The sequence below is a fragment of the Neodiprion lecontei genome, chromosome 2, assembly GCF_021901455.1.
Source record: "Neodiprion lecontei isolate iyNeoLeco1 chromosome 2, iyNeoLeco1.1, whole genome shotgun sequence".
In the NCBI taxonomy this organism is placed as follows: Eukaryota; Metazoa; Arthropoda; class Insecta; order Hymenoptera; family Diprionidae; genus Neodiprion; species Neodiprion lecontei.
Window position 1 is genome coordinate 34,693,064 of NC_060261.1, and position 24,919 is coordinate 34,717,982.

Below are 24,919 nucleotides of genomic sequence, written 5' to 3' on the forward strand. Positions count from 1 at the left end.
TATAGTTGAGCTTCATAATGCTCTCATTAGAGCAAGATAATATATTGATAGAAATGTTCAGCTGTAAAAAGTGATGCAATGATTGGTATGAAAACAAACATGCAGTTTATTATCAGTGCACGGTATTATAAATAAAGGGATACCTATATATACCATAACGTCTACCTGTCAGGTTAAATAAATAATTGTGTTGCTCTGAGGATAATAATAATCATGTTGAATACACTCAACATATTTTCATTGTGTATTGACGTTATGAGACTTTTATGTAGAATAGGGTAAGATTATCATCTTAGCATTCTCTAGCCGCGACATAAATTTACTTTTAAAAAATTGTCAACTAAAATATTTTAGGTATTACACTTTCAAAAAGAATTCAGTTGAAAGCTAAGATTTTCAGATCGCGCGATTTGTCAAACCATTGAGAGTGAGATTAACGAAAATTCGCAGAAACTATTCTATAATTAATAATGTTTCCTTTCTCCAGCAAGAACTTATGCGACAAACAACAACAGAGGTAGCAATGGATCCATTTTTGTCAGGAATAAATGAGCAACACGCTCGTCAAGAGAGTGCCGACAGCGGTTTGGGTCTTGGAACGGCATATTCCCTTCCTCACACGCCAGAGGATTTTCTCGCCAATATAGATGACAATATGGATGGTAGAAGCGGTAAAGATTTTATAGTCAAAAGAATTGCATATGTATATGTGGGTTCAGTGCGACCTTAACTTTTATTATTTTTATTTTTATAAACGTTCTGTCCTATGCAGAAGGAGCACCGATGGAGACACCCGATTTGTCTACACTGAGTGACAACATAGATTCAACGGACGACCTCGTGCCTTCGCTTCAGGTATCACTGAAAGCACATTGTTACTGTATTGACGGTATGATGACGCGGATAAGACGAGTTTTACTTTTTTTTTTCTGTTGTATACGATCCTTGCAAGTGATACATCTCATTATTACTTCAGAAAAAATAATCGAACGGTGATCAATGGGAAAATGTAAATTCGTGACAATTCGTGACGTTTATATTCAAGCTTCTCTCCTTTGTCATACAAATTCAACTTCAAATGTTAAAATTGAAGTAATATCAGGAGTGATGTAATATGTTATGATATTTGTTGTACCGTTACATTCCAATAGAGAGGTGGTTGAGGAAAAACCAGTAATACTTGTTATTATAGATTACAGTTTTACGATTGATAGCCAGCTGATCAAGTTCTTGTCTGCTTTCTAAACCATGTTTCAACTTTTTTTTTCTTTATTATCGTGTATACGTCGAGGAAATACGTGGATTATTTGTGACTTTTTCATTTTGCACACAGAATGGTTTTCTCATTGCAGAACAATTTACAAGAAAATTTATTCCATAGGTCTCTTTATTTTAGAATTTTTTGGACTAGTAAACAAGTATTTAACCAAGTATAGCTTCGCCCTTCAGATTATCGTTTATCATAATGTTGTCAGTATTGCGAGTACAGTGCTATGGATTGTATAACAAAAACTTGATACGGTGAAAGATATTTATTCGTAATGTATTTTACATTTAGTAAATGTTATATTTTTTCATTACAGTTGGGAGAAGACTTCACCAGTGACATTTTGGATGACGTTCAATCATTGATAAATCCTAACACTAGTAAATCTGAAAATGTATTAACGTGGCTGTAGCAAGTATGAGCAGATAGCGATTGGTTAAATCGGTCGGTAGCTGAGTCTTGGAAACTGCAATATTGCGCAGCATATGTTGCAACTGAAATCGTATAAACCGATTTTTTATGAAGAACACGGGAACCGCGAGGTGCAAGTGCTTAAGTAATTTGTAGATTTGCAAAGATTCAATGTCATAACTTTTATTTTGTTTCTTTTTTTTCAAGACCTGATATTATTAATTTACATCTGCTCAACAATTTCTATATACTTATACGTATACATATATGCATATGCAAACGAGTAAAAAATTCCTCGTGTATATAATATTAAACATAACAATTTATATCGTTGAGGTTACACAGGAAAGAAAAAACAGTAAGAGTATCTCGACAATAATAAGAAGAAGAGTAAATACGTAATCGTATGTTTCACGAAGAAAGAGAATAAAAATATTTGAGAATATAACATATTATCTACTATCAAATTCAAAGGTGTAAAAGCATCCAATTTGATAATTAATTAACGTCTGTTTTCATGGTGCTGAATAATTGAAACAAAAAAAAAGAATTTTTTTCTTTTCATTAGTATTTTAGTAAGTATTATAAGGTGTTTTACAAAGTTATTTTTAATTTGATAGTAATGAAAATTAACTGCGACAACATCGTAGGTATTATTACATAAGTAGTTTTACATTAACTCGTTGAGGCTGTGCTGTATAGCGTTAAATATGAATATATTACTTGTTCGTGTAAACTTTGTACAGCCAGTCATAATCAAATAATGAGCGCAAAGAGAAATGAGAAAAAAGAAGGGAAAAACAACAATAACAACCGTAACACACGTCACATTGGGACTTATGCTGTGTCACTTGGCATTATTTGTATTAAGCTCGAAATTATTTCCCAACGATATGATTTTCACATCTCCCATTTTGTCAATGAAAGTTTTGTTGAATTCTTCTTCTTCCTAAGTTGATTCGGCAAATATTGAACAGGATTCTGATACCATGACGTATCGGAAACAGTAACGGGCTCGTAAATAAGTTATACTCCGAGTTAAAATTTAAGATTCAAATATTTTTATTAAGAAAAGTCGGGTAGGAATTGTAACAGTCCTGACAAAATGTATAAAAATATGATATGTAGCTGATTAATTCAAGTTTCTACCTATATAAAGAAGTGCCTTCAAATCAAAATTATATCCTTTATTCCCGACTCAACCATAAAGTCAACTTTTTTGACCTCAAAAGTGGGACGAAAGTGGCATATTTTTCCCTGAAACGCATTTGCGGGAAACATGAGGCCAATTTAAAAGCCTCAATTCTCAAATAAAGCGGCCAGAGTTGAGTCAGAAATAAAGTCCTATATGTAACACAGGAATAAAAGTCGACTTTATTCCCTTGTTACGTAATGTACCATTTATTAGATGCAATCAATGATAATGGAATATATGTGTGATGCTAACTTCCAAATTACTGAGTTTTGACGTAATTATTGGGAATTGTAGTTTTCATGTATGATTGCTGTAGTAAATGTAGAAACTGATAGTAGATAAGAGAAAAATTGTGATTTTCAAAAAATACCATCGTTTCTAAAATTTGATTTAACATTTTTGAATCTGTAACTAAAAACTTCAGAGTCAAGTTGGAAGAAGAAGAAGTCAGTTTATTATCTAACGTACAATATTCTACTGAATTTGAAGTGGGATACGATTGGGAAAAAGAGAAGAAAAATATTCTTGAACACGTGGATAAGTAAAAAAGTGCCTTGGCTTTTGCAATTGAACACATATTGCTTCTTGAAAGCAATATAACCGTCCATACATAATGTTTGTTTAAATATACATAGATGTGTCAATTGTTGTCGACACATTTTTAACGTATCATCAAATCACGAAATGATTATACCTTATACAATATATATATATAAAAAAGTGTGTGTATATATATATACACACACATACATATATATGTATATATATATATTTTATATATAAAAGTCTATACTTGTTACGAATACCGAAAAAATTGCAGTTATAAATTGGTATGAGACCTGTTAGAAATAAAAATTCCCTGTTCCCCTACATTTTATACTGTTCACAGATATATTAAAATTAGGTAAATTGGTAGTAGTACATACACATGTATCGTAGTTTTAGGATTAAGATCAAGATTAACTCATTACAATATGATTTTTTTTTTTTTTTTTCAAGTAATACGATGGCATAAACATTGTCCACAATCGAGTCGTCAAAACTGATATTATACGTGCGTATAAATTTAAACTAGTATGTGACAGCTAAGCACATCTTGACGCCTGTAAAATGGTGTAGTGACTAATTGCCTTGAAAAATATGTTTAGCTCATATATTTAAAGTTCATTATAAAATTCAGACGGTGCTCCTAATTTGGAAAACAAAAGAGGGGGAAAAAGTTGACTCATGGTGCCCATAGCATGGGAATTGGTGAAGATATGGTACTCAGGCTTTGCCATTATTAAGTGTTTTTAATACAGATGATAAAATTGATTGATGTTATTTACACGACAGGCTCTTCGTCTTTCTGTGAAGAAAAATTCTTGGAGATGCCTATTAATATGTTTAGAAATATATTAATTGTACGCTAATATTTCAATTGTTATAAAATTATTAGCTGTGCAGATACCAAGTAGTACGCCTTAATTATACGTGCATACACAAATAAATAAATTCATAAACGGTTTCATCTATATTTACCTAATTGTTACATTTGTATTATAGGACTGAAAATTGATAAATAATATTGTAATTTTTATCGGTATAATAGCAGTAAGAATAACAATAATATTAATTACAATTGTTGCGAAGATTTTGTTATCCTGAATATTATTGACAGCCAGATTTCATAAAACTTTAGACTTTTACATCATTCCTTAAGGAATGCGAAACAAATGTATGTACGAACTTTCAGTATGTCGAAGGAAACGCGAACATAACATCGTGATATAATTTACTGATAATACATTTATCCAGTCAAATACAACACATATCAAAAAATAACGGAGCAAAAAATTTACGTTGTTTGATAAGCTACAGGATCAACACAATTTCATACATGTACAGGATGACCTGTTTAAAATTGGTACCACGTGAAAAAAGTTTTTATAATTTATTCAGAAAACAAAACTAAACGCTACTTCACATAAAACTTGTAAACAAAGCGAAAGCTGCTGAGTATAAATAATAAATACTCTTTGATGTGGGTATTATTCTCCACTATGATCTCACTAAGAACAAATATACTCTTTTCTTTGTTAAACTTGAATTAATTTAACACTGAATAGAAGTTAAGACTTTCCTCATTTAAAAATGTGTTTTCTCAGTATTACAGGCGGTTTATAGCGTACCTTTTTTAAATCGTGTAATCCTGTACTATTTTATTTGTACGTTATCAATATTAATAATATTATAGACACATACGTTGATACATCCATACTTATGATATACTTTTATTTTCGTGGTGAAAAATGAAATTATGTTCCGTAAGCGTTCACATATTTTTCCTGCAACAGATCTACCATTTGCGAGACAGATGTTATTTGAATCTAATGAACATGTAAAACTAACGAAACAAGGGGGAAATATGAGCATGCAAAATTGAAAAGTAATGCGTATGAAATGATAAAAATAATTAATATTTATTATTATTTTTCTTACGGGACAAAATATCACACGCGTCAAAAGAAGATAATAGTAAAGATTTTGAAAAACTATCTGAGATTATAATAAATAAATGAAAAAATAAATTAATTGTTTGTCAGTATTTAAAATATGCTCATTGGCCAATCATAATTATGACGTACATTTTTTATATAATTGTTATCAAGTGCCTTAGTAATAAAATGATAATAATTATTTACGTACTCACTTATATACATATATAATAATATATATATATGTGTGTGTATGTGTGTGTGTGTATGTGTATGTATGTACGATATGAATAAGTAGGATTAATTTTTTCAAGATAGTATGTTAACCGCGTCAGTTTTCATAGTTTAATCCTTGCCTTTCATTCGTATGTCAATCGCTGATATACACCTAGATATATTCTGGTAATAGAAATGAATAAATAAATAACTGAATGGATCATATTTTAAAGTGCATTAGATTTTGTATCATATTTACTGTGAAGGTTTAATATTCATCATTGTTTTCATATCATAACCATAATGTACTTCATTGACGGTAATCATTCAGAAGATTCAGAATAAGAAATTACCGCCATAACAATGATTTAAGTTGCAACTTGTTTTTCATGATCGTCTAATACAAATTTTAGTAATACTCAGTTTGGGAATAAATACTTTTTTTTTTTAATATTTCAATAACAAAAGAAGAAAATTCCTATCGTACATAAGTAAATTTGAATCACTATAATTTTGAACTGATTGCAATGCGAAGCAATACAGTACATCTAATTTTGTGACCATGTTTTTTCACTTTATAGATGATAAATATACATAAATATACGAATATCCCGAAAATTTGAATAATTATCATCATCTATTATTAGGTACAATATTAATAGCATTAATAAAGTTATAGCAATAAAAACATGAAATTAATAATTCAATCCATTTCATTCAGGACAATGCCTTACCAGAATATTTCAACATTTAAATTAGCTAATTTGAAAATAAATTTTCGAAAGCAATTTGAAAAAATTTGTACATCTATAACAGATAGAAAAAATAGTTGGTTCTATAGTTACTCATCATTCAATTTGGTCGGGCAAATGTTAACAAATAGGGAATCTCTAGTTTCTACAACCTGTCTACAGACTTGTCATATTCCATTGTTTTAAGAAGAAACGGTTGAAGGGTGTTGAATAAAAATTGTACGCGAATCATATTAATCTTATATTATCAGATTAATTTGATGATGATCACTTCAAATAGATCCTGATGTGATAGATTCTATATTATTGCAAATGTTTCCCTCGACTGGTTATTTACAATTTAAAAAAATATATTGTTGAGAAATTTCTTTGAATTCCTATTGTGTCATGGGTATTAGTAATACTAGTATTAACCTGAATTCTATATGTGGATGTTCGATGGTTTAGACATGAAAGCAGAACTTGTTAACTACCACATACGATACTATGTGATGCAATAATGAAGTGAAAAAAAAGAATAATCTGTTAATCAATAACTCAAAAATCAGGACAGGTTTGCTCAAATTAATGAGTACACAAATTAGAATTGGGTTTTCAATATTTATTGTTATCCAATAACATGTAAAATTACTTCTTCTTAGATACACCGACAGTGCGTCCACGACGACCAGTAGTCTTGGTGTGCTGACCTCGGACACGGAGACCCCAGTAGTGTCTCAAACCCCGGTGAGCACGAATTTTCTTCATACGTTCCAAATCCTCACGCAATTTCGAGTCCAAATTTGAACTGGTTAACTGTTGAATATACATGCAAATGGTGTGAATGGAGACAGTTTATAAGTAAAGAAAAATTGTTCAAGAGTGTTGAACTTTGTTGCATTCTACTTTCTAGGTATTTGGAACACTATTTGGTATACTGTATTATCAAAGAGTGAACCATAATGCAGTTTATCTAGCACAGGCTACCAGCGATGTTATACAAAGTAAAAGTAAATACCGCCGTTTATCCGTGCATAATCTCAATCACTGATTGTCAACCTAAATCTGGATTGTAGATTTTCAGAATAACATGGTCACCGCTTGTGGGTTGTACCAGAAATATTAAAGAGCACATTAGATTATTGTGATTACTTTGGCATGAGCCTACAAAAAACAAATAATACATAGTATAGTAGTTGATAGTACTACTTCACACATAAACGAAGTATGTGGATTTGAAGGATCAGTTGAACATAATAAAAGTACTTAGAATTAATTTGCATTGGTAACAACTGGCTCTCATTTAAGTTTGTAAAGTCACTATCCCTTACCTGGGAGTACTTGCCGTCGACAATGTCTTTTTGTCTGTTAAGGAACCAGTCGGGAATTTTGTATTGCCTTGGATTAGACATGATCGTGATGATCTTCTCTACCTGTTGAGAAGGCGGATTACGTTACTACAGTTATACAGATTGATAACTTGTTCGTAAGACAAGAAAAGACAATTGATCGCTAAGGGTATTAGTCTCTTATTTGGGCAGATAGAGATTTGTGTTGTCAACACTAATACTCAAACACTGTAATTGTAGTGTAAAGCACAATGTGTAAATGAGCTTGGTAATAAATTTTTACAGATTTTATGAACCTAATTTGGACGGTTAATGCCAGAAGATCGGAGGGTGTTTATATTCGAGAAGAAGACAGGAGAGGTTAGGTATATCACGGCTAACCTCGGAGGAAGTGATTAATTTGAACGCGAAAGAGCAAGAGGTGATTGTAGTAAGCTTTTTTGTTACCTCTTCTTCAGAGCATTCCCCGGCACGTTTGTCCAAGTCTACGTCGGCCTTCTTGAGAACGATATTCGCGTAGCGCCGTCCAACACCTTTGATGGCAGTCATGGCGAACATAACCTTTATGTTACCGTCGATGTTCGTGCCCATAACACGAAGAATGTGCTGAAACTTTTCCGGTATAACGAGCGACTGAAATATAGAAATCAATGTGTCATCAGTGTCTTCAGAACTGTCAAAATTATAAACATGTGGTCAGACCACGCCATTTCTTCTCGGGACTGACGAGAGGGCTTTTGTCTGAAGTAAGATATCTGGTAAAGTTGAGGTAAAACGACACAAGTCAGCGAAATATCTAAGGTAAAACTCCACTGAAATATAGCTTATGCATTTCCACAATAAATTCACAGTGTATCTTCAAGGATTCGTCGGATATTTAAAGATTATGCTGCTGATCGGCATGAAACTCACCATTTTCACCGATTGTTAGCTACAAAAGAGAGGATAGAGGTGCCGGTGGAACCGGAACTCGGAAGTAGCGGCACGAGTCGCGCACTAGCGCCATCAGCGCGATTTTCAACCAAATAATTGTGTTCGATTTTCAGCAAATAAATCACAAACCGTTATGTAAAGATCAAATCAACCAGAAAAATTCGGTCGTATTATTTCAGGCAAAACTACTTAGGATAGAGTCATTACAGAATTACTGTAGAAGTAACACAAAGTTTTGTGTACGTTGCCATTCGAACATTAAAAGACCTGTTTTTGAGAGACTACATATCTGATGACATCTGTCGTGGATTGTCGGCATTACCGACTGTGCGAGTAACGGGCCATAGAAATCGCGGGAAACGCGCCCTGTTGCAGCTCAGCAGCTCCGTTCCCCGTGCAATTTCATTATCATCAATAGTAGGACTTTTCCGTCTGTAATAAAAATTAAAATATTAGTGAAATTTTATCAACTAACCGGATCGAACCAAGCCTTCCGAAATTCAATCGAGAACGTAAATAACCATTTGAAGTACAGGGTAAATTAGACCATTCTAAAAAAGCGGCACACACTTTACATTCGGCCATCGCACTCTCATTCAGGCTACCTACCCTAGTGGCAACGAACACCACCACTTCCTCGTGCAGTGAGAATGAATTTTAATCCGTGTTCAATAAATATTATCATCATTGATTAAGACAAAAACTATCCAAGTTGAACTTGTATACAGATATCATTAATTGTACGTATTTCACAGACACACAACTGCCAAATGTATCAACAACGCAGAGAGTTATGAGTGCTTTCAATGCAGAGGGGCCAAAAGAGGCTTCCACGAATACTACCAAAAACTTCGGATCTACTGTAACGGGAAGCAGAGCCAATGATTCAACCAAAATCCAGGATTCATCGGATACTGTTAATGGCTTAAAAGATTCTAAATCTGTTAGTTATTCACCTAACACGAGCCGATATGGTAGAACAATTAAGTCAAAGCTGCATGGCAGCATGCCTTCGGTAAGATCATTCGTTTCTGCAAGCTCGTAATTTTCAAGCTACCCATTTAAAATTTTCTATTTTACTCCAATTTGTCACTTGCCTATTTTTATACCCCTACTTCAACAATCAAGGGTCAAGCTGCAAGTCGCAGTTCAATGTGTACACGCTTTCACTTCTACACTTTATGACCAGTATAATAATTCCATCTTTATAGAAACCAAGTAATTTGACATATTCAATATAATATTAGCGTTTCATCTTTGCGATGATGAATCTAATTGCCCCAAATTTTGCCACCTTTTGTATGCTTTCTTTCATAGGTAAATTATTAAATCCAAAATTGAACTTACGTACTGTGCCAAACTTGCAGCCTTAAATATTTTTGCTCATAATTGACAATTTTCAGTTACGAAGATAACCCATTTATGGCCATTTACCAAAATAATTTGATAACAAACAATCTTTTTCATTATCTTCAGACACTTATAGTTAATTTTACAAATGTTAACAACATTCGATGCGGACATTGCTGATAGCTATATAATGTAAATATAATTATGGTTCATTTGTTTTATTTGGAATCCAAATAGTATACGTTTGCATTTGAATTCTCAATTGTACCACAGTATTGATAAAAATTTTATCTGAATCTTTTCTTAATCTGTAGTAAATTTGACTACCGTGGAAAGTTCTTCTAATTTTATTCATAACTCGAGAGAAATAAACACCGATACAATATTTCAGTCACGTTAACGGAGTGCAAAATGGTCTTTAATACAGCTAATACATATCATATATATATATATATATATATACATATATATATGCATATGTCAGATGCACACATTACACAAAAGATGTTTTACATTATCCACCAGTAGAAAATTTAAATGTCCAGCTGGTATTATGCTAATAAACAAACCTGTCATATTTTTTGGACTATTTCCTAAAAAACAGGCAATTTTATATTAAATATATCTGATATTAATGTATTTTACGGAGCTTCAAGTAGGTATTCGTTGAAAAAACGGAATATTTCGAGTTTTATATTTATAATGCAATGATAAAAATTGTAGATTCAAAAAACATGCATAATTAAATAAATGCAATTCTTTTACATTTCAGAGTGACTATAACCTGCTCTCTAACAAGCAAGAACTCTCTAGCCAAAGCATAAATGGAAACGGTGGCAGCATCAGTAAAAAAATTTTTCAGGACCAAGTTAAATCCGTTTCAAATCCTTCTCCAGGAGAGAGTTTTGATAGTACTTTAAATTTATCAAGAGATTCAAGTAACCTGAGTACTGATATGGAGTGTAATTGGCTTTTAGGACAGTTAGCCTGGGCACGGATTGGCACTTTTCCGTTTTGGCCTTGCGTTGTTACTCTAGAACCAGTAACGATGATATATCACAAAGTGTTGCGTAAGTATTACATCAACACAGGATTTTATTATTCGATACACTTTGTATTGCATTTCTGCAATATTTTGCCATGTTTGGGTAAATCGAGCCAAAAGAAAAAAGATTTATCGAGCATTATCAAAAATTTACATTGCTTGGAAATTGACTCAATTTCTACTCATCAGGAACGGGCAGGGCACAGCAAATGGGCATACATGTCCAGTATTTTGGTGATAAAGGACGGCATAATTGGGTGAAATCCCATTATATGATCCCTTTTAGTGGTATTAAAAATTTCGAAACCCTAGCTGAGTCATTGACCCCAGAAGTTAAAAAAAAAGACCCTAAATATGCAGCAGCATTCATTGTTAAGTCTGGTATGAAACCTAAATGGGACAAAGCAGTCTCAGAGGCTACAGATGTCTTGTCGATGACTAATGAACAACGAGCTGAAGTATTTAAACCGCCAATAAAGTTACTCAGATCTGTGACAACAGAGGTACCAAAAACGAATACTAAAGAGAAAATAGTAGTTCGCAAAAGAAAACTTTCGCCTGATGATAAAACTTCACCAAAACGAATGAAGGCAGAAAACGTAAGGTTCATCTAATAATAATAAGTAGTCTCTTCCTGATAGAAAACTTATCGATCAATTTATTTATTTTTTTTTTATTCTATTTTGTTCTAAAAAATACTTTTTACTATCGTTCTTACAGGCTGAATCAGAAGTGGATACTGATGAGAAGCTAGAAAAACCAAAATCACGTAAACAGAGACGTGAACATAATGAAAATAAGGCGGACGTGAATCTAAGTGCAAATACACCACCGACGCCACCCTCTAGTCACAAAGATTCAAGCGACGAAGCACCACTTCCTAAGAAACCAAAAACTAAGAAATTGAAAAAAATAGTGGAAGGTGATTTTGAAATTTATTTTGAGAGAAACAGAGACAGAATACAGGAAGAACAGCCTGATGCTTCGGAATCGGAAATTCGAAGATATTTGAAAAAGACTTGGGGCAGCATGAACATTGTTTCCAAAAGTTCATATCAGGTGCGATTGAAGCAAAAGAACAGTTCGCAGGTAAAGGGCAGACGCCTTATAAAGGAAAGTTTCTCCTCATCTGATGATGAAACAGAAGAGGTAAACGTGTCATTAGAAGAGGAGCAGATCTTCACGATAAACAAAAAACTGAAGTCAAGTGTAGAAAAACCTGATCCTGGTACGACTGAAAATGCGAATGGAAAAAAGAAACGACTTCATAATTTATTTAAAGGTATGAAGCAAGAACGAGTGTGCCAAATATGTGAAAAGTCTGGCAAGCTTACGAGATGTAGAGGACCTTGTTATTCGTATTTTCATTTGTCATGTGTCAAACCCGGTGAATCCAGCCCTGAAAATAGTATTGATGGTAATACTACTGAGGATGAGTTGTTTGATAATTCTAGAGATGCCAAGGAAATATCAGGAGAAGAGGATGAGAATAATCAGGAAGAAGTTGAAACCAATGACAAAACAGAAGGTGAGATATTAGTCTATGGTAAAATATGCGAATCTGCCCAAGCCTAATTTCGGTAAATAAGAAACGTTTTTCTTGCTAAACTTTCTACTATTTTACAGAAAAAAGCGATGACCCGGTTGAACAGTCTGAAGAAGAAGCATTCAAGTGCATAGACTGTTTATCTGGCGTTGCACCAGCCTGTTTTATATGCAATGAACGAGAAGGTGATAGAATTAGGTGTACAGTTTTTGCTTGTGGAAAACATTATCATTCAGCGTGCTTGAAACCGTGGCCACAGGTGATTTTTTCATATTTATTGAACATTTTGTTTTGAGGGGTCAATCACTTTGTCAAATAGCTTACAGGATTTTTATTATGCAAAGGGATTTTACGATTTTCTACCGCATTTACAGAGCCGGAAGTATATCATTTCTCAAAAGGCCCCCATATTTTTAATAATCCAAAATTGCAAGTAATCCCTCCTCATTTTGCTCTAATTATCATCACTCAAAGCTCAGGAAATATTTATATGCTATATTATTTCAATAAGCCTTAGTTTATTGATTACATACTTTGTTCGTGTTTCTCAAGTAACTAGATGTTTTTTCTTTTTTCTTTTCAACAAAATTAGTCGCACTGGCAAGGTGGACGATTATATTGTCCATATCACGTATGCCACACTTGTAGCTCAGACAATCCTCGAGATAGTAATCATTTGAGGTCACCGAACGAAAAGCTGGTTCGATGTGTGCGATGTCCATCATCTTACCATCCATCAATAACCTGCCTTCCAGCTGGTTCAGGTATATTAACTGGTAGTCAAATCATTTGTCCAAAACACTACAAAGCTCCTCATCCTCCGTTGAATGCTGCGTGGTGTTTTCTGTGCACGCAAGGTGGTAGTCTGATATGCTGCGACACTTGTCCGACTTCTTTCCATCCAGAATGTCTAGGTAAATTATAATAATCCTTATAAGTAAAAAGAAACAGTATTTATTTACACACTAAATTATTTCATTCTCAAATTTGCATTAATATGTTCATTTTAAAAAGTTATTTTCTGTACAATTTAATTGTCTACAAATTTAATATTTCTCATCATAGGAATAGATGCACCAGATGGTGCCTTCATTTGTGAAGACTGTGAAACTGGGCGTTTACCTCTATATGGTGAGGTAACGTGGGTAAAGTTGGGTAACTATAGATGGTGGCCTTCAATCATCTGTTATCCCCATGAAATACCTCATAATGTGCTCACTATTCCTCACACACCGGGTGAATTTTGCGTTATGTTTCTCGGAACTAAGAACTACTACTGGGTTCACAGGTAAACAGGATATAAACATTATTTAAATTCTTTCTTTTTAATCTAAAATTGTTATTCCTTTCCGATTCTTTGAGCAAGCTTTTTGTTGTATAGTATAATAATTCAAAAACTTTTCTGTCGTTTTTCGTTTGCTTTCATTTTACAGCTCTGAAAACAAAACACTTGATTGTTTTTTTTTTTCTTGCTTTTGTAGAGGAAGAGCATTTCTTTACCAAGATGGGGATGCGAATACCAAAACTTCGACAGGTAAAAAATACGTTGATGAAGCATATAGAAAGGCATTGGAAGAAGCTCAAGAAATGCATCTTCGATTAAAAATAGAAAGAGCTGCTGCTGTTAAGGAAAATGGTCCGAAAGACTTAAAGCCTCCACATTATGTAAAACTCAAGGTACTATACTAACGTTTTTTCCTGATTAATACAAAATAACCTGTATTTACTGTATTACTTTTAGTTACTGTACAGGTAGTTACATTTTAAACTTTTTCACGTCAACTATCATGAAATCGAAAAAATTGTCATTATAGGTGTGAACCTAAATTGTGTTCTCATAGTTTTTTTTTTTAGGACAATATAAAATCCTTAATATTATACCTTGTACTTGATAAGCGAGTTTCAAATTAACTTTGGTTCTAATCTATTTTAGTGTATATGTCTATGACCATGCAGTCTACCAGTGAAATTTCTTGAGTACAAGTAAACTATGATTTACAGAAAGTGACACTGATAGTATTAGATACTGGATACTATTTAACCCTTAGCGACCACACGGGGTTTTTTTTTATGGTAGTGGTATATGTTGTGCGTACAATCCTAAAATTTTAGCCCTTAATATTGAAAAATGGCGGAGTAATGATTGTTTTTCTGAAAAAAGCCATTTTTGCTGAATTTTCACATATATGACCAGTTTTTAGAACACCATCTATAAATTGACCGATAAAAATCGTTAGAAATGTTGAAGAACTCTTCAAAAAACATGAAACAATTGGTTAGAAGTCTCGAAACACCCACATATATGTCTTGTATAAGTAGGTTTTTCAGCGTGGGTTAATGAGTTACCCCGTGTGGTCGCTAAGGGTTAATTTAGAATAGAAATGAATCAAATTACTCTTGCAGGTGAACAAGCCCGTGGGAAACGTTAAGCCTGTCGAAGTTGAGAGTATTGCTGCTTGTGACTGTGATGCAGACTGGGATAATCCCTGTGCCCCAGAAACAGATTGTTTGAATCGCATCCTCTCCGTTGAATGTAGTTCAGGGATGTGTCCAGCAGGGCCCAAGTGTGGAAATCAAGCGTTTGTTAGGCGGCAGTATCCGTCAATGATACCTTTCCATACTGCTGGAAGAGGATGGGGACTTAAAGCTCTTGAAACAATAAAATCTGGCCAGTTTGTAGTAGAATATGTAGGCGAAGTCATTGACGAAGCTGAGTACAAACGTAGGTTACAGCGCAAAAAAGAATTAAAAGATGAAAATTTCTATTTTCTAACCATAGATAACTTCCGAATGATTGATGCTGAACCTAAGGGTAACCTTAGTCGGTTCATGAGTAAGTATATACTATGAGAAACTAGGTCATTTGTTACTGCTGAATTAAAATACGCTACTCCTTTCATTCTTTGTCATTTTAAGATCACTCCTGCCAGCCAAATTGCGAAACGCAAAAGTGGACCGTGAATGGTGACACGCGAATAGGACTCTTCGCACTCAGAGACATAGAAATTGGGGAAGAATTGACTTTTAACTACAACTTGGCTTGTGATGGAGAAACTCGGAAGCCATGCCTTTGTGGTTCACCGAATTGTAGTGGGTTTATTGGGCTTAAGGCTCCAAAATTGATGCAGCAACTGAACACTGCGCAAGAAAAAAAAATTTCAAAACAAAAGCGGTAATTTTGTTGTTTCAGCTCATGTCGTTATCGGTAACTTTATAGAATTTTTTGCACAGATTATCAAGCTCAACTTCTTTATACTATAAAATATAACTAAAAGATTTAACTTTATCCTCAGATCTGGTAAAGTAAAGTCATGCTGGACATGTGGGAATAAAATATCAGATGACGATTTACTTCAATGTGATCAGAAAACTTGTGGTAAGAGGTATCACAAATCATGTGTTACTTTCGAAGACACGGATTCAAGATTTAGTTGCCCTTGGCATCATTGTGCTGCATGCAGTCGTAGAACTTCAGCTCATTGCTCATTTTGTAGCACAGCATTTTGTCAAAGTAAATATTAATACTAACATAATTATTATCTATTATAGTATAGAGTTTTGCATCTCAATAAAATTTACATTTTTTTTTTTTATAACTGAATCTTCTACATGATTTCAGTATCAAAATGGTTGAAACAACAATTTTTTTTACTACTTTCGATTCATACAACGTGATCTAACTCGTATTGTAAATGATGTAGCGTGGAAAAAGATTCACTACTTTAACGTTGAAATCGTCATGAATTTTTGTGAAAAACCAGAAATAATTCATAAGAAATACTTTCCACACAGTTCATATCGAAGGAAAATTAACAGAATACGGTGATAAAGGAGGGTTCACTTGTAACTCCCATGGAACAATAGGTTTTGATAATAATGAATCTGATAATGATACTGAAACTGAAAAAGCGGAATCTCCAATTGAATTCAGTAGTCCACTTATATCTGGAAACCCACCAACTAGAGATCCTTCTCCAAGAGTTTCTATCATTGAGGTATTCTTGTTCCATACACTTGCAATAAAGTAAGACATTTCTGAAAGTGAATGAAAATTGCACTGTTGTATGTCAAAGTATTATTTTGGATCAAACAATCATTAGAAATTTAAAAGTAAATGAATATTTATGTTTGCCAGGTACACGGAAGTAGCGAGGAGGGAGAGGAATCCCAGAAAGAGGACGAAGATGAACAAGCTGGAAATGGAATTCAACCAGTTAGTGAAGTAGATAAAAAAAAGATATCGAAAAAAAAGACGCCATTATCCCGGCGATTCTCTGTAAGAAAGCAGCGGCAAGAAGAAGCAGCAAAAACTCTGAGCGCTTTGACCTCTAGTCAATTAGAAGCGATAATCGGAGGTAGCGTTTTAAATGGCGAAAAAAATTATTGAGAGACGATTAATTGGTGTGTATTCGTATGGTAGAACTATTTACAATTAAAATTATATTGAGGGACTATTCATTTGTAGTATAAAAATAATATTAAAGGTAAAAAAAAAAAAAATCGAGATCCTTTTAATGTTGGACAAGAAAGGACTAATAGGTGTGAAGTTGCATTACACGAGATAAACGGTTAGCACTTCTACCAATTTATCCCTCCCCACAACATACTCCTTGGTCACTAATGAAATAATATAATCCGGTCGTGCATGAAAAGGAATAAATGTATAGAATCTGAACTTATTCAAAGTTCTGACAGTCTTTACTGTCATTTCAGTTACGTAAAAAATAGTTTTTGTTTTGTTTGATATGGTAGAAAACAAATATAAAATTCGTTTATGAGTATACTCTTTTTACTTAAAATAAAAAATAATAAACAATTTTAAAAAATAATATTCCTCAACAGTCATTTTAATTACTGAAATTGTGTGGGCAATTACACACGGCTAATAATAATACAATCAAGGCAATAGGGTAATAACAACATGTTCCCAGAGTATTCAATTAATTAACACCTGTTAACATGCCGCCATAGTACATGGATATGAATTGTTTGGTGTGAATAAAACTTTCTTATATTAAAACTAATCGCAAGTAAAGATAGATCTATTATACATACATTATAAAGTATGATAAATGTTAACGACGGTCTTTGAAATTTGTTACGTTTTGAAAATTTATAATTTTAAGAAATTATAAAAGTAATAAAAATTCCAAACAGTAAATCCCATTTTTTTTTCTTGAGGTGTTTTAGAAATTGTACATAGTGTAAAATGCGCTCTATAGGCGAAAAATACTTTTAAAAAACGCCACATGTACTGCATTAAAATAGGATCTAAGTTATGGGTTTCAAAATTAGCTATCCATTGTAAAGTATTCATTGATTTAGGATTTATTGTTACATGAACTGTGTATTCGTAAGATGTGCATTAAAAGTATGAAAAAGCTATTCTATTTCAAATCAATCATTATTTCCGCTAATTCACGATGCGAAATTTAAAAAGAAATCGTACTCATGTACCTATGTATATGGATACAAGCATTGATATCTTGCAGCATGCACATTAGTTTGAAATGAACTTTGTGTCCAATCGCAACCTGATCCGACACAGAGACGTAGATTTTAGAAAGTATCTTCACTTTGAATAACCAGCAAATTGGTAAATTATTGCCTCCAAGTATTTCAATGCTTTTTGGAAGTCAATCACTGCCATTCACCATGGTTCTCACTGAATAATTCATAAAGCCAACTGTTATACACGTATCATAAAAATTTTATTATACAAATTAGTGTACATCTATTATATGATTTTTGAATCCTGTATGGTGTGTCAATTATGCAAAAGTTTCTCTAACTAGCGATTACGATAATCATTATTTTATCTCTTGGAGTACTTTAAAATACACGTAAAACTAATGAAAGAAAAGCTGACAAAAGCAATTTGAGGAAACTTTCGAGTTGTCCAGTAAGCATTGTAGCAGGTATTAAATGAAGAAAAATTCTTTTGTAGATCAATTAAGTGAACTGCAGATCTCCTATTAATGCATAAACATAAATAAAAAAAAAATTAATTCGTAGTTAAGTGGCTTATACATATATTACAATTCAACTATAATTTTATATACGTTACACAATTTCTATATATCTTAACGAAGTTACATGAATATTTTTACAAGTTCGTACAGCTAACTGTATGTATAGAATGCAGATTGGAGTGGTCCTTCTTTAGAGATCAATCAAAATTTTTATCATTTGCCCCCCAAATCGACTCGAAATAGTTCAGAAACATTTCCCTAATTTTTTCAGATCTATTTCTCAACTCTAGCCCTAAACCGCTGCATGTAAGAGGGTGGATTTCCCGATAAAAAATTCACATATTTCAGCCATATTCTCAGTATGTATTTTATTGTAAGATTAATAATTATCAAGAAAATCTGTAATTATGAGATTGGACCGGGCGCGTTGGTGCTACCATCTGCTAAAAAATTTACATCATCATACTAGGCAATCTAGACGAATTGTACAACCCCTAAGTCTAACTTTTTTTTCATTTAGTGGGTGTGCAATTCGTCTAGATTGCCTGGTATAATGATATGGAATTTTTATCAGATAATAGCACCAACGCCCACTAAAATCTCGCAAACACAGATTTAAAAAAAAATTATTACTCTGACAATAAATATATACTGAGAATGTGACCTAAACATGTATTTTAAACGGGAAAATCCACCCTCTTACAAGTAGGGGTTTAGGACTAGAGTTGAGATGATAATCTGAAAAAATTAGGGAATTAGTTTGAACTATTTGGAGCCGATCCGGGAGGCGAATGATAAAAAGTTCGTCCAAGCCCTAAATAAGGACTTAAAGGTTGAAGGATTCGTTCCTTCAAAAAAAAAATTTTCGAATTTACATTCTCTACTAAATAAGGACTACCCTGATGTAAATATATATTACTATGTATAGAATTTAATATTAATCTCACAAGTTTTATGTGGTTTAAATATTTCGAATATAATAATCTAAATATTAATAGTTCTTGGTATTTATTAGCTACCATAAAATAGTTCTATAAAAGCAATCCTTTTATTTACACTACATATATTTACTCTTCTATCAAAAATTGGATGTGAAACTCAAAGAAGCATGTAGAATCATCGATGTATAAAAATTTACATCCTTAGAATTGTTAAGCGATGTTTTAATAGACCTCTGATAAACTTGATTATAAAATCTGTGTAGAATATTTTAACTATTGTTTATACGTTCTTTATATTTCTCAAGCACAGATGAGTCGAAGTTAGCGATAATTTTTGATAACGCTTATTACAATGCAAATCTTTCTTCACATCAGAATCCACTTTCTGTTTAATATCAATATTTGTTTAGCTGTAAGAAAATATTATTTTTCAAAATTATTTAGTATGTATAGAATCCCAAAACAATCATCTAAACATAACCACACTGTTTTAAAAATCAGAACAGAAACAATTATCAATTGGAATAAATTAAACCCTTGGTTCCCGTCCATAATCTTGATACAGCCTTGGACTTTCTTGCATTACCACCATGTTGGGGTCAACGGGAACATTGGAAAGATCGTCAACGATTCCTGATGATAGAGTAGCAGTCGAATTTTGGACACCAGTTTCCACAGGACTATTCGATATAGGTTTTACTCTCAATACCGGTGGTATAAAACTTTGTGCTGTACCCAGATCCCCTCTTGGGGTTTGCATCTAATAAGGTGAATATCCTAGATTAAATGAGCTATCAAACTTTAATGAAAGTAAAGTGAGCACTAATCCTACCTTATTTTTTTTTGGGTTCACAGAGTACTAATATTATTAATTCAATAGTGAATAAATGAATCTTACTTTTGATTTTGACGTGGGTAATGATGCGCCAGTAACAAGGCCCAAAATACTGATGACTAGTCCAATAAGCTGCACTGCAGCAAGTGGAGAAGAACCTCTACGCACTAAACCTAGCGCTAGAAGAGTTGTTTGAGCTAAAATAGGAGCAGCACCTGCTGCTGAGGCAGCTGCTCCAGCAAGTCTGCCACCACCTACACTAGGTCCGTAAGCAAAGGACAGATTATGTCTGTCAACCTGTGAAAAAAAAAAATAACCAAATAAATCAGAAGTTACCAAGGATATCAATTACGTAGATTTTTCTATGATTGAAAACAGGTAATTTAGAATTGATATAATTTTTTAAATTCAGTTTCCACATACCAGGTGTTTGACACATAAGTACAACAATCCAAACGGTGTTATCAACGGACAGGCTACACTGTAGACCGTAGTCATGGTAAAGACAAGTAATAGCCATGCATAGTGGGCTCCAAGTGGAAATTCCCATAATACTGCTCTCCTGACTGCAACACGTTCAGCTCGACTTCTGGCTATGCATAATCTGAATGTGTACAGAGCTAGTTCAGGAAACCTCACTAATTCCAACCCACACCCCACAAGCGCGGCAGTCACTACGTAGTTCACGAATAGAGCACCCTAATAAAGTAGGTGAGTTAATTTAATTTTAAGATACAGTTGCTTAAATGAATAGGAAAAAATTCCAAATGGTACTTTACCTGATCTGGTAAAAATACACACTCCCACCTATTTGATGTGCCATTACCAGCATTAACTGTCCAACTTAAAAGTGCTTGTGCACTGGTCAATCCCAGACTTGGCAGTATGAGGACCATCAGTAGTAGCAGGAGTAAAGTTTTTCGCATAACTGCTCGATTTAAACCACTTCTAGTCCAATGTTTTACCAACGCTTCACTTTTGCCTACCAACGCTGGCATCACAGCAGCTACGCTTACTAACATCACTGTTGGCAAGAAGGAGGAAACTATGGGACTCAGATTACTTATTTCTCCTGTAATTGGTATTTTATTCAAAGCTGATACTATGACCTAAAGGGTGAAAAGAATATTGAGGTAATGAGTTTTCATCGAATTCCATCAGTATTTTATAATTAGTAGAAGTATGTATTTGAATTCAAATGACTTACTGCGGGTGTGGTAAGGAAGAACAAGATTGCACCAAGTATCAAATTGATTAAAATGGCATTGAGGTACCAGCAAGGTCTAGCTATGCTTAAATTTTCCCAAAATATGTCTGATGGTGCTGGAGCATAATTAACTGACCATTTTATAGTGGGAGATACTCTCAATTGTCTTTTCATACTTCTAGCTGCACCTGGTGTACCTGAAAAATTTGAAAATAAGTATTCCTAGTGCAAGCCACAGGTTATTTAATCAGAAATTACTCAACCACTTATACAGAAAGCAACTTTTGCATTGTACAACTTCGAGAATTTCCTTCCACATACCTAATGTAACAAATGCCATTCCTAGTGGCCTAGCTAAAGCTGCTTTTCTTTCCTCATCTACCAATGCAGTCAGCTTGAATTCTTCCAATGCATAAAAGTCTTGAGCATCCACCTGGTGCGTAAAAGTACAGTGTTATCATCATATAAATCCTCATGTCAAACCTATCTTTGCCTCACATACCGTGTGGCAACAGCATCCAAGAACTTCTCCGCAAGGATATGGATACATTTTTAAAGGTGGCCGCTGCTTCGCATAATTTTCACAGTACAACCTTGCTTGCTCTGCACAATCTCTTTGAAGGTCTAATTCCGTCAGCCGCTTGATATCGTGTGCCAGAGTTACATCCTCAACTGTGAGTGTCGGAAATGCTTCTCTATAAATTAAACAGTGTTGACTTTTTACTAGAAAAAACTGACAAGGTCCACACAACCATGAAATGTGAACAATGATAGTAATTCTCATTAGTTCATACTTGTAACAAAATTCTCTGATATTAATCTAGTAGAATTTAATAACCAAATTTTGTTTTTTGTCACTACCAGTATTACAATTTGGAAAATAATCAGAACAATGAATTTAGTGATGCATACCTGAAATATTGAGTAAGAGCTTCCACGTTACATTGGTGTTTTGGTATATCTGTAATGAGTAATGTTCTGGCAGCAAGTTCTCCAGCTGGTCTAGCATCTCGAACCTGTAACCAAAATTATATTTTCATTAAAACCATAGATAATGACTGCTTGGATAAAAATATTTTAGTTATTTTTGAAATAGATCAGTTTTGAAAACAGGAGTATATTATTACCTGTTTCGTGAAACGTCTCATTATAATGCATCCGATTGGAAGATAAGACAAAATTAGGAGACTATGGACCCAGACCCAGTCAGAATTAGGATCAATATTCGACAAAGTCGTGTGACCAAACCTCGTCCCATTGCTCAAAAAATTCCCATGAAAATTAATAGGTAAAGCAATGCAAAGAGCAGCAGCTGTCATCAATGCTGTCAACATTATTAAATAACGCTCAAATGAAACGTAAAGCAAGCCATCTGGGCCTGCGCGTCTCAGTAACTCCTCATCTCTGAAAATCGGTAAAAGTAAATGAAAATGGGGTTGTTGTTCTTCCATACTAAGGAATCTCTCTAGATCCACTGAGATTCAATTTATTCAATTACATGATGGTGCTTCATCTGAATTTCAGACTTCCAAGAACAAATTAACTTATACTTTTGCCAAATCAGCTATTAACAAGTATTTAAAGGTTGATATATAAAGCATTATCATGGTATTATATTGATAATTTATAGTCTTATCTAATTGTCATTATACTAACGTTATTCTAAATGCAGTGACGATCCATGATAGGAATCCCCTGTCAACGTGAGATAGTTGAGAATTGACTGAAGCCTCGACACTCACAACATCGATTTCTCTACCATCATTATCCCCATAAAATAACTCTGTCCATCTATTATCGGACTTTTGTAATAAAGCCAGTCTCCCATAGTTCCATGCTCTTTTCCGTAGTAATCCAAATATCAGTACTAATATCTGGGAACAAATGAAGAGAATATCAGTTGGTATCGAGTAACAAGGAGAATGAAATAATTGATGTATCCTTACAATGAAAATAAAGGATTGCAATACAACAAAAAATGATAAAAAGGATAACTATTGTTTACCATGAAACCAATAGTATTCAACAATAAATTTTCTGGGATTCCGGAGTACACGTCTGTAATAATGGTTGCATTGTGCCTTGGGATAGGAATGCAGGTATCTGGAGATGGAGAATCCCATCCAAGCCAGCTGAAAAAAGTGTGATAACAAGATCTTACTTTCTTATAAAATGATGTATATATATTTATATTACAAATGCGAATGGTCATCTGTTGCATACTCCATACAAACTATAAAAAAATGTCAAATTTTATGTGACAATGAGCAACTATCTAGTAATTAATTATATTGTATGATTGCGATTATTATTGTTATCAATATATTTGCCACCCCAATATTACTATAATAATATAATACTATTTCTTATAGACAAGTTGAAAGAAGAAATGTGAACATAATGAATCAAACAACAATAAATTATAGTTCTTAAGGGAAATACGAGTTTACTTTGACAAAATTTGTGTAACTTCGTATGTAGGTACTATAGAAATTCGATGACTCAATCATTGTGCAGGATCTAGGAAATGCTTTGTGAAATAATTCAACCCACAAAAAACAAAACAAAATATTATAAGAAACTAGTCAGATTCGCAGGATTCCTCAATTGTCACTCACGTATCATTATAATCATCCATGATCCTAGGGTGAGAGTGACGTGTTTTTAATTTTCATACATCACCAAAAACACATTTTAGCAAACATCTGTCAATTTGACAGCTTCGGGATTAATTTCGCACTGGACTGTTATGCTAACCTAACCTTCCCCCACGCTCACCACTAACAGGAAGTAATAGCATGTAATAAAAGTAATATTAGGGATTACTTCTTGACCACTGATCACTCACTCCTTGCTGCCCGTGCTGCCATCTGGTTTTGCCAGATAGAAGCCGAGAGCGTTCAGTCTAGTTTTCGAAGTGCATGGTCGGTAAGCACTGCATGACACTAACCGACCAATATTCTGCCCCTTTTAGCATCAGGTGAGCACTTAAATCATGGAGACTAGAGGTAAGGAGTCCGAACGCAATGCTAGCCAAATGGTCGGTGAAAGTGATATAGGATCTGCGGATTGTAACCGCCTGGCAGCGCTACCACTGCGGGCTCCGTCAGCGCGGTGATTTTGAATCGTCGATCCTCACGTATGTATCCTATTCGTAACCAGGCGCTGGTATCGCTTGCGGATACATCCCGAACTACAAGATTTTTCATCACTTTCACGAACCACTTTTCGACGATTCCGCCATATGCGTTCGGACTCCTTTTTTACTCTAGTCTCCATGACTTAAATGATACAGAACGCTTCTATGGAAATCAGTAATTGAAATGGTCGACACTCTTGAAAGTGCACAAATTACAAACATCTTCTGCATGCGTGATGTTAAATACGGCAGAGTATTGGTCATTGAACTATAATAAAAGCTAAACGCTATAATCAAGTGGAAGT

At 33.8% G+C, this 24,919-nt stretch overlaps 4 protein-coding genes across 8 annotated transcripts in view; 2 read left to right on the forward strand and 2 right to left on the reverse strand.

Annotated features, from left to right (window-relative positions):
• The window catches only part of LOC107223916 (transcriptional coactivator yorkie), a 30,306-nt gene extending 23,757 nt beyond the window's left edge, over nucleotides 1-6,549 (forward strand). The window contains exons 5-7 of one of the 2 annotated variants that reach the window (XM_046732109.1): nucleotides 488-671; nucleotides 773-889; nucleotides 1,584-6,549. In XM_046732109.1, the coding sequence (XP_046588065.1) occupies nucleotides 488-671; nucleotides 773-889; nucleotides 1,584-1,606 (324 nt within the window). In that variant the 3' untranslated portion in view covers nucleotides 1,607-6,549. The remainder of the gene's footprint in view (nucleotides 1-487; nucleotides 672-772; nucleotides 890-1,583) is intronic. The other variant, XM_046732108.1, reaches the window with a different exon arrangement.
• A 349-nt stretch (nucleotides 6,550-6,898) lies between these two features.
• Nucleotides 6,899-8,695, reverse strand: LOC107223909 (40S ribosomal protein S18). The gene is made up of 4 exons (XM_046732110.1): nucleotides 8,559-8,695; nucleotides 8,094-8,279; nucleotides 7,629-7,730; nucleotides 6,899-7,113 (listed from the first exon to the last, which is right to left on the reverse strand). The coding sequence occupies exons 1-4, from the start codon at nucleotides 8,559-8,561 to the stop codon at nucleotides 6,946-6,948; spliced, it is 459 nt and encodes a 152-aa protein (XP_046588066.1). The 5' UTR covers nucleotides 8,562-8,695; the 3' UTR covers nucleotides 6,899-6,945.
• Nucleotides 8,696-8,740: 45 nt separating this feature from the next.
• Nucleotides 8,741-19,337, forward strand: LOC107223910 (histone-lysine N-methyltransferase NSD2). 3 transcript variants are annotated; one of them, XM_046732102.1, is made up of 14 exons: nucleotides 8,741-9,223; nucleotides 9,335-9,594; nucleotides 10,702-10,999; nucleotides 11,164-11,573; nucleotides 11,695-12,502; nucleotides 12,601-12,779; nucleotides 13,113-13,434; nucleotides 13,586-13,808; nucleotides 14,002-14,197; nucleotides 14,924-15,353; nucleotides 15,437-15,692; nucleotides 15,814-16,031; nucleotides 16,313-16,515; nucleotides 16,656-19,337. In XM_046732102.1, exons 2-14 carry the CDS (start codon nucleotides 9,373-9,375, stop codon nucleotides 16,905-16,907), a joined length of 4,017 nt encoding a protein of 1,338 aa, XP_046588058.1. In that variant the 5' UTR covers nucleotides 8,741-9,223; nucleotides 9,335-9,372; the 3' UTR covers nucleotides 16,908-19,337. The 3 variants fall into 3 exon arrangements, with proteins under 3 accessions (XP_046588058.1, XP_046588059.1, XP_015519248.1); XM_046732103.1 differs by having other exon boundaries at nucleotides 8,741-9,115; XM_015663762.2 differs by having other exon boundaries at nucleotides 8,741-9,091.
• Nucleotides 17,700-24,317, reverse strand: LOC107223919 (calcium permeable stress-gated cation channel 1). Of its 2 annotated transcripts, none has more exons than XM_015663771.2 (12): nucleotides 24,094-24,317; nucleotides 23,481-23,607; nucleotides 23,132-23,349; nucleotides 22,603-22,879; nucleotides 22,388-22,491; nucleotides 21,978-22,170; nucleotides 21,797-21,908; nucleotides 21,476-21,672; nucleotides 21,048-21,377; nucleotides 20,692-20,967; nucleotides 20,332-20,565; nucleotides 17,700-20,193 (listed from the first exon to the last, which is right to left on the reverse strand). In XM_015663771.2, exons 1-12 carry the CDS (start codon nucleotides 24,111-24,113, stop codon nucleotides 19,963-19,965), a joined length of 2,319 nt encoding a protein of 772 aa, XP_015519257.1. In that variant the 5' UTR covers nucleotides 24,114-24,317; the 3' UTR covers nucleotides 17,700-19,962. The 2 variants fall into 2 exon arrangements, with proteins under 2 accessions (XP_015519257.1, XP_046588060.1); XM_046732104.1 differs by having other exon boundaries at nucleotides 19,992-20,210.
• Nucleotides 24,318-24,919: the final 602 nt, after the last annotated feature.